A 9320-nucleotide genomic window follows, 5' to 3' on the forward strand; every position below is an offset into this window, starting at 1 on the left:
ATTTTTTACTCATATGGTTTTAAAATCATGTGTATCTTCTTATAATAAAAATGTTAAACCATTGATCATTAATTTTTAACATAATAATTTTAATAGTTTTAGTCATTTATTGTCGTTTTTAAAAATTCAAAATATAACATATACGAAAAAATCTAAATTTTATTTTTATAGCTAATTTGATTGTTTAATTTATTTTAATAATATAAAATTAAACAAAAAATGATAGAGGAGATATAAATTGTTATCAAATCTTTATTATTAAAAGCATTAATTGTCATATATATATTAGTCATTTATGGTAATTCCGTAGGTTTTATTTAAGGAACTAAAATAGCATATCATATCATTATATCATATAGTTTGACCAACTTATGTATCTAACAACATATAAAAATCGAATGTGGACCTACTTATTTTTCAATTGAATGTAATTGACTACCTAATTGAGTGTCACCTATGCATTGGGGCTTCTTTTAATTAATACAAAATTGAGGTTACATCTTTTCAAATGTTCCTCAATTAATATATAGGGGATATTTTGTCAACACGTCATTAGATTATTTAAAACTTGATATTAGTATATGTTGTTGGACCAAGTTTTCGTCATTTTTCATTTTCTTCTTTACGTTTAGTGTATCTATCTGTGTTGTGGTGCAAACTCTAACTTAATAACTTGTCCAATAAAGCCATTCAAAGAATGGAAAAAATGTTGAAGACATTGTAAAAGAAGTTGACTCGTGAATTCGAATTCACATAGAGATTTCACATAGAATGAATGACGCGGTTATCTCACTCACAAAACAAACCAATGAGCAATGACCTATTAAAAATATACAATAATTAAAGTATTTTTATTCATAAGAATCGAATCTGTTTAAATAAATATCAAATCAACTGAAATAAACGTAAACGTTAAACATGATTTCAACTTACATAAATAAGATGAAATATACTGAATATTCTAGACATACACATATTAGACACATTTTTCATTAGATTTTATTTAGATTATAAAATCATCAATATTAAAAATCACTTATTTTACTCTACTAATATCTCATTTATGTTATACCAAAGGCGTAAAATACTCTGACGGACAAGTTGGCACGAGGTGCTAGGACTTTGCCATCTACTATGGTTTATGTTAACTCAATTCTTCCGAGGTGGCTCTCGGAGTCGGACCAGGAATCTTCTTCATTTCATAACCTTTTGTTGTAAAAAAAAAATATCTCATTTATGTTCAAATTCTTCTATATTTGCTTGATTGCCATTTTAATTTGTTAGATTTCCATTTTGATCATTAAAATATTTTATCTGTGATTTTTGATAGTTATGTCATACCAATATGATATTTGGTCGTTAAAATTAGTTAACATAGTTAGATTTATGAGTATACACCAATGATAGGTATTTTATTTTATTATAGCCAAGCCTTTCATAATTTGTTATTTATATAGGTAGACAAAGGTGGGCGAATTGTTTAGTTGGTAAAACGGTTTACCTGTATTTAGATTGGAAAAAATAAGAAAACCATATTCAAAACAACAAAAAACCTACCAAGTCATAAATTGAGAACTTCATCTTGTCAGTATTGATGCCCACTTTCAGAACAACTCCATCCATGGTATGAAAATGGAGTTCTCAAAAAGTAATTATATGTTAATTAATATTAAAATGCTGGAAGAGGTTCTGAAAATCTTAGATGTATTATTCTATAAGTTTTAAAATAAAAACTTTTGAGAACTTATTTGATGGGAATATAAGGGCATCAGCATCAATGAACCTTAAGGGAGGTTCATAACTTTAATTTTTTATTATTTTTTGTTTAACTTTTCTGTTTGATTTAAAAAAAAATTTAAGCGGACCAATCACGGGCCGCCATGTGGCGTGGGGCCCGCGATACAGTGATGAACCAGGTTCATCCCAGTGACCCTGCAAGAGCTGAGTTCACCAAAAATAGAATATTTTAATTTTTTTTTTTTTGGGGAAATGTGTTAACTTCTGCATTGAACCTTCAATGCAGATGCTCTAATCATTTTTTAAGAACTCCATCCTTTTTAGCAAAAAAAAACTCCATCCTGGGTTGAAGGTGCTCTCAGTCCTTTGTAGGAAGCACGTTTCTTTGGAAGACACCGGATCAGTTTCTTGACTAACTTTTTATCTTTCTACTTTTCACCTAACATTATCGCTTCATTAGCAATCGAATTCAGTGTTGAGATCAAGATTGTAACTGATTCATATTTAAACATTATTAAAGTCTCGAATTGAGATGCTAAATAGTCAAGCCTCGTTCACTTGAACGTATACATACCTTTATAGTAATTTACAAGTGTATCTCAAACATCTTTTGTTGATGAACAACCTTGAACAAGCTTAAATTAATGACTTTAGAATTGAATATAGAGCCTAACTTGTCACTTTTTTATTCATTTGTCTTTTGGCTTTGCAACAAGCTCACCTTCCTCATTTTTGACAAATGGCTCTGTCCAACCCGTTTTGACTGCAGTTCATACATCTTCTTCAATCCCCTTAACCTTTACTTCATACAGACTTTCCAAAGTCCAAAGTTATTTTCATCGAGCATGGGAGTTCTCTGAATCGCTAGTAACTCGAAAAATCCATGCTCACCTCATGATCTCAACATGTTATAGATCACTTGATCTAGATATGCTTCCTGCTCTAATACCAAATGAAAAACGTTAAACACGAATAATCGTATATAGATTTCAACAGTAACTCAATTCCAATACTTCAGAAATTCTGTATACAAATACACTGAATCTGTTTAATCGTATTAGCATTTCTAATGGCTCTCCCGCTAGTCACCAGATTTGTCAGCCGCTCTCCAGGATGAACACATATGGAGAATCCAAGTCTCAACACATAACTTACATTACAACACACTACTACTTTCTTCTTCTTGTCGATAAAAAAACTGCATGGGATCTTACTAAAACCATTACTACATTGAATTGAAATTTGAAAGACAAAAAAAAAAATTGTATGAAAAAAATACAACCCCTCAATTATATAAAATCATACAAAATAACTACATGAGAATGTGTCTGGTCTAACTCACTCACATAAGAGATGGCAAACAAGTTGTCTCGCGCCCGTTTGTCCTGCCCCGCAGCCGGCTCCATTTCGTTCGGGTTTTTGCGGGTCGTCGGCCTGCTTACAAATAATAGAATGCAATTTAATCAAGCAGTTGAATAAAATATACAAAAATCAAGAAAACATTAGAATATTAGTTGTTACGAGCAACTCTTGATAGTTTTCATAATCAATATGATCTTGCTCTCCAACTTCGTATGTTTCTTTAAGATGTTTCGCTCTTCGTATGTTTCATTCACCTTCATGATGGTAACAAAAAACTAACAAGAATAGTTGTAATAATGCTTCAGAACATGAGACAGTGTCATGATGATGTGATTCAAAACATAATCAAACGCGGAATCACAAGTTATGATACTTTTGTCTTGCTCCAAACACTAATTTTACTTATTCCACTGAAACACATTCACATGGTGGTGGAGCCACGCATTTGTCCTCTGATCAAGAAGCCTTAATAAGGTTCTTGTTATGGTAATTCATCTGGATGTATACTGTTTATTCTGTTTTATATAAAACTTGATATTTTGTTCTTGCAGTACAAAAAAATAGCATGATACTGAATACAATAACTTTATGGAACAGAACATCAATGCTTAGGGGAGTGTGATCGATGAGTAAACGAGTGCTTGTTTCTGCCAAAAATCTTCATGAACCACTCATGCTTGTATGAAGCCACTATGTATCCGATGGTCAATCCGAATACAATTCCAGGTGCAAAGCCTATCCTTGCTGCTATCCAACTCAAACTTTCCTCTTCCTCCTCCTCCTCTTCTTCTTCTGAAACCGGCAGTGATGTTGGCGCATGGATATCTCCACAAATATCCTTAAGGGAAGGACCATAAAGTCCAGGGTTTCCCTCGTAGGCAGAGCAGTTTGTCGTTGAAACTGTGTACCTTGTGGTATTGAACCCACAAGCTGATTATGTGAAATGTTTATCCACCCTAGGGAAGAAAGGTCCCCGAGCTTTGGAGGGATCTCACCAGAAAGCTTGTTTTGCGATAGATCCAGTGATTCCAGCGCGGTGAGGTTTGCCAAAGACTATGGGATGTGTCCCGTGAAAGCATTTCTTGACAAGTTGAGTACATGTAACTCCTTCAACAGACCAATAGATTCAGGTACTTCTCCATGGATCCTGTTTCCAGAGAAATCAATGGCTGTGTAGATTGTGAGGATACGCTCCAGTGCCATTGATACTCCTTTATTCATCAACACCACCGAAGTGTAGTAGCCGTAGTCATGAAAGTCCCCAATGTAGTGCAGCTGTGTATTGTCTTTCTTCGAAGATATTGCAGTCCAGTTGAGGAAGTAATCAGATGGCAACGTGCCGTGGAAGTCGTTATGTGATGCATCAATGATTTTCAGTTCAGGAAATCCGAACCATGCCCCATTGTACTGATGTAACTTGCCGTGAAACTTGTTTGACCGAAGGACAAGAACTTGTAGCTTCTGCAATGAATTCAACTGGAATGGAAATGTGTCACTGATTTTGTTTCCCTCCACGTTTAGAACTTCCAGAGCAGAACAACCGGTAAGAGATGAAGGAAGTTTTCCCTCCAATCTGTTGTGGCTGACGTCAATGGACCTTAAGTTGCTGGCGTGCATAAACATATCCGGAAGACTTCCTCTGAAGCTATTGTTACGAAGATTTAGATCCGTAAGAGAACTCATGTACGTCCCTAAACACCGAGGAATGTAGCCGTGGAAGTTGTTGTTTGATAGATCTATGATGGTAGGAGAAGTCAGTCCACAAATCAACTGAGGCACCTCTCCAGTCAAGTTGTTGTTAGAGACAAACAAGTAGGTTATAGACGTGGATGGGATGAAGAGTGGTCCTTGGAAAGCGTTTGAGCTTAGATCTAGCACATTAATCTGACTTCCAGTTACAGCTTTCAGAGATCCATCAAAACCGCTTAAGGAGTTGTTAGAAAGTTTCACAACTTGCAACTCTTCTAGTCTCCATAACCAGTCCGGTAATTGACCTTTGATATTGTTGTTGGAAAGGTCTAGAGAATCCAGATTTCTTTGGTCTCTTATGAACTCAGGGAACTCAGTGATGTTGCAGCCTGACAAGTACACATATCGAAACTGCGATGAAAAGTCCGAATCAGAGGTGATGTTTGCTGTTGAAAGAGGGATGCCTGAGAGAGCTAGTCCTACTAGCTGTTTGAGGGAAGAGAAGACGTTAAAGTCAACTGGACTACTGATTCTGAAACTCTTCGAGTGAAGGAAGAGATACTGTAAATTAGGTAACATGGATATATTCTCTAATCCAAGGATATCACTGAACTGGTTATCCTCCAAATAGATGTGGGTCAGTGAAGAGATTTGGAAAAGGGATGCAGGAACTGATCCTGTAAAGAAGTTACTACCGGCGAAAATGGCTTCCAGTTTGGAGAGTTGGCCAATGTTAGTTGGGAAAAAACCTGTGAACTCATTGGAACCGAGATCGATACCACGTAGTTTGGTCAAGTTGAGAAGTCCGGATGGAAAGTTTCCCCTGAGCTTATTATACCCAACGCTGAAGATGGTCAACTGTTTTAGATTAACAATGGAAGATGGTACTTCACCAATGAAACCATTTGAAAAAAGAACAAGACTTGAGAGGTTAGAAAGCTCTCCAAGTGAAGATGGGATCCTCCCAGAGAAGCTGGATTCTGAAAGTGTCAAAGAAACTAAATCTTGAGGTTGCCAATGGAATCAGGTATGGTACCTGAAAAGGATGTTTCCAAAAGGCTCAAGACTTGCATAGAGTTGTTTATTGAAAACACAGGAAGCTCCCCTCTCAGTTCTGGATTGTGGTCTAGTTTAATGGACTGTAAGTTTGGTATCATGAAAACACTGCTTGGAAACTCTCCAATCAGGTAACAGTTTTTAAGATGTAGAGATCTTAGAGACGACATGTATGAAAACTCTTGGGGGATTTCTGAAGAAATGTTTACAGAGCTCATATCCAATGCTCTAAGGTTTCTCAAGTTTCTAGCAAGTAGAGGGAGAAACAATGGTGGGTTCTCAATGGACAAGAGCAAAGCTGGAGGAGGTGCGAAGTAGGAATTAGAAGCAGAGGAAGAAGAAGAAAGATCAAGAGACACCAAGTTGGTTAGTTGAAGAAGCTCTATAGGAACATGACCTTTGAGTGAAGACTCAGAGAGATTGAGTGTTTCTAACCAAATGAGTTTATTGAACTTATCTGGGATTGGTGAAAGAGTGAAGTTGTTGTAAGCAAGGTTCAGACTTTTCAGATGTTGCAGTTGGAAAAGACTAGAGTTGGGTTCTAGCCGACCGTGAAGACAGCTGCAACTAAGGTCTAGACCGATCACTTTGCCTGACTTGGTATCGCACGTGACACCTTCCCAGTTACAACAGTCACTGATGCTGTTTGCCCATGATTCTGTCTTGGGGTAAGAAGTGACGTTCATGGAGTTACCATCATAATCAAGAAACTCATCAGGCTTGCGGATCTTGAACTCCGTCTTGAGGTCAATTAGTGCATCTCTTTGATCCAGAGGACAGAGGTTAGGTGTAAGAGAAGCAAAAGTGCCGAACAAGTTTAAAGAGAGGAAGAGAAGAAGAACAATGGTGCGAAGAAAGAAGCTCAGCATACTCTCTTTTCTTCTCCTGTTCTGTTTTTATGTTTGGTCAACAGCTTAGTTAATGTCTCGTTTATACGAATGTTTTCTCTTATCTCAACAGATGTAATCATATATTTAACTTTTTCAGCACGTTTGATTCTTTTAACGCCGGAATTTTAAAATAAGTTGCCGCACTAATCACGGACCTTCCGGATAAATATCTGGCGTTGGCTATTTGTTAAAAGAACGTCTCTATGATCTCACTTCTTTTTAGTTTTTATAACATTACTGTAACCTACTACTAGCCACATGTTAGGTGAACTTAAAATAAAAATTGAGTAAACTTTTGTCTGTTATGAATCTCGTGTTTATCGGAGACTGAGACTACAATACTTTTTTCTGGCTTGTCAACTTTTGTGATTTAGTGTTCCGACCATATGGTATTAAATCTTCACATTATAAAAAATTTAAAAGAATGTAGTCACCGCTCAAACCGTGTTTATCAGTTACTATTTGTTGAATGAGAAGCCGTGAGAGAGAAGGATTAGAGGACATAATGTTAGTAGATGTCATATTAATTACGATTTGGTATTGCAATCTGGTGCTTGATAAGGACTCAAAACCGTTATATAGTATTTTTGTTACTTCACACACACACACACATAAAATAGTGATCTTAAATATGATTAGGTAAATATCAAAACACATTAAAGAGTGCTTTAAATATGAAGTACCTATATTAAGTTTGGGTACAATAGACAAGAATCTATTACCATTGTTTCACTGGATATGGTCGGTCCCCTGGCTTGTTTCAATAATGGTCTCACAACCTCATAAGAAAAATATTACCAACCATATAGTTTCTAGCTTGAATGGAACACTAACATAAGCCTTGACACAGAGAAACTAGAAAACTCTTTTTCTTTTGTGTGTTTATTATATACATCTGCTGACTAAACATAACATTAAGAAGATACCTATACTAAACTCAGATAGGGTGTAAAAGGTAACTAATTGTCAAAGCAACAAAAAAAAGAAGCGTAATTTACATGAAAGTTGAAAGGAAGACCAGATTCTTGAGAGGTAAGGAGCTGTGTGTAGACGTATCTGAGCTGCACGGTTTACATTAAAGGTCATGTCTACACATAGGACAAGAACCGTGCCTGAGGAGCCATTTGTCTATGCAAGGTAAGTGGAACATGTGATGACAATGAGGCAAGCTTCTTACTGTCTCACCGAGCTGGAAATCCTGCAACATCAAATAAGGAGAATTGAGAAACCACAAAAAAAAGGGTATCAATTATAACAGTAATTGGATTTATTAAGCTATAAAACTAAGCAGAACCTGAAGACAAACAGAACAGGAGTCTCTGTTCTCAGAGGCATCTGTGTTATTGTTGTCAGTGATTGTCAACTTTGGGATCTTCTCAACAAGGTCTCCTGTTAAACCCTTTGCGCCTCCTGTCTCAAATAGGCTCGAGAGATCGTCATAGGGTGCATCCAAAGCTCCCATCTAATACCAAAAGAAACATAAAAATTTGAGATCATAAGAAGAGCAATTCTGAAAGTTTTGTATGCAAAAAAAAAACATACTTGACTTTGCACTGCACTTAGCATTGCAGGACCTATTCGCTCCCTTACGAGTCTCCCGCTTAGAAGACTAACAATAACATCAATCTACAAAAAAAAAAAAGAGAAACACTAAATCACTTCAAGTTTCATTCAAATTCTTATTTCGAAACAGAGTTCAAGTGTTGCTCTGCTCACCAAGTAGAGAAGGCATCCGAAACAAGACTCATCAGATTTCCAAAGATCGAGGGACGATTCAAAGACCTCTATGGAGAACACAGCTCCTGTGATGGCTCCAATGGCTGCTCCTCTGATGAACCCGCTCTCTGTTTCTTGGCCTATCAAAGCTCCTGTAAGTGCCCCTAACAATGTGCCCACTGAACATCAAAAAAGGAAACAACTTTTTTTTAGCTCCAAGGCCCAGATTTTGAATAATTAAATAATATTAAATTCCAAATAAGAAAAGTCTATTACATAGAGACAAGCAAACAAGAACAGAGCGATCAAGAACTATTGACTAAATCTCAAGAACAGAGACTAAGAACGAGAGGCGAACCTAGGGAGAAGAAGAAGGTCAAGACGGCGGAGATGATGGTGCCAAGAACAGCGGAGACGAGGAAATGACAAGCGTCTTTGATCCGTTCGACGAAGTTTCCAAGAAGAAGAGAGGGACAAGGCGAGAGAGGACAAAACCCAGATTGGAATCTGTAATAAGATGCCATGTTTTCTGGTAGAAAGCAGAGCTCGGAGAGAAGCTTAAATAGGAGAAAGATGGGGGATCTTTGCTTAGTTCTTAAGAGAGAGAAGATGCGACGTCGCGCTACTTCGCATTTAAAGCACGAGTGAGAGAGATGAGTTCTACGGGCCAAGAACTTTCTTCTTTTTTTGCTCCATTTTTATTTATTTTTGAAATATTTAAATTAAAACTTAGAAATATGAGTTATATCTATTCTTTTTTTTTTTGTCGTCAACTATTATAGATTCATACTGACTCTATAAACCAAATTGAATGATCTGCATCCATGTGAACGACAAAAAACGATTGTTTCTTACCACTGCGTATTAGTC

At 36.4% G+C, this 9320-nt stretch overlaps 2 protein-coding genes across 2 annotated transcripts; both read right to left on the reverse strand.

Annotated features, from left to right (window-relative positions):
* Positions 1 to 587: 587 nt before the first annotated feature.
* On the reverse strand, positions 588 to 7108 carry LOC103845923 (receptor-like protein 6). Its single transcript, XM_033275460.1, is given in 4 exon segments — positions 588 to 2674; positions 3084 to 3990; positions 3993 to 5792; positions 5795 to 7108. Coding segments are annotated over 3 exon segments (3009 nt in total). The 5' UTR covers positions 6714 to 7108; the 3' UTR covers positions 588 to 2674; positions 3084 to 3700.
* A 467-nt stretch (positions 7109 to 7575) lies between these two features.
* Positions 7576 to 9136, reverse strand: LOC103845924 (NEP1-interacting protein 2). Its single transcript, XM_009122837.3, has 5 exons — positions 8809 to 9136; positions 8451 to 8629; positions 8277 to 8360; positions 8029 to 8196; positions 7576 to 7932 (listed from the first exon to the last, which is right to left on the reverse strand). The coding sequence occupies exons 1-5, from the start codon at positions 8972 to 8974 to the stop codon at positions 7810 to 7812; spliced, it is 720 nt and encodes a 239-aa protein (XP_009121085.1). The 5' UTR covers positions 8975 to 9136; the 3' UTR covers positions 7576 to 7809.
* Positions 9137 to 9320: the final 184 nt, after the last annotated feature.

This window comes from Brassica rapa, chromosome A07, assembly GCF_000309985.2.
Source record: "Brassica rapa cultivar Chiifu-401-42 chromosome A07, CAAS_Brap_v3.01, whole genome shotgun sequence".
In the NCBI taxonomy this organism is placed as follows: Eukaryota; Viridiplantae; Streptophyta; class Magnoliopsida; order Brassicales; family Brassicaceae; genus Brassica; species Brassica rapa.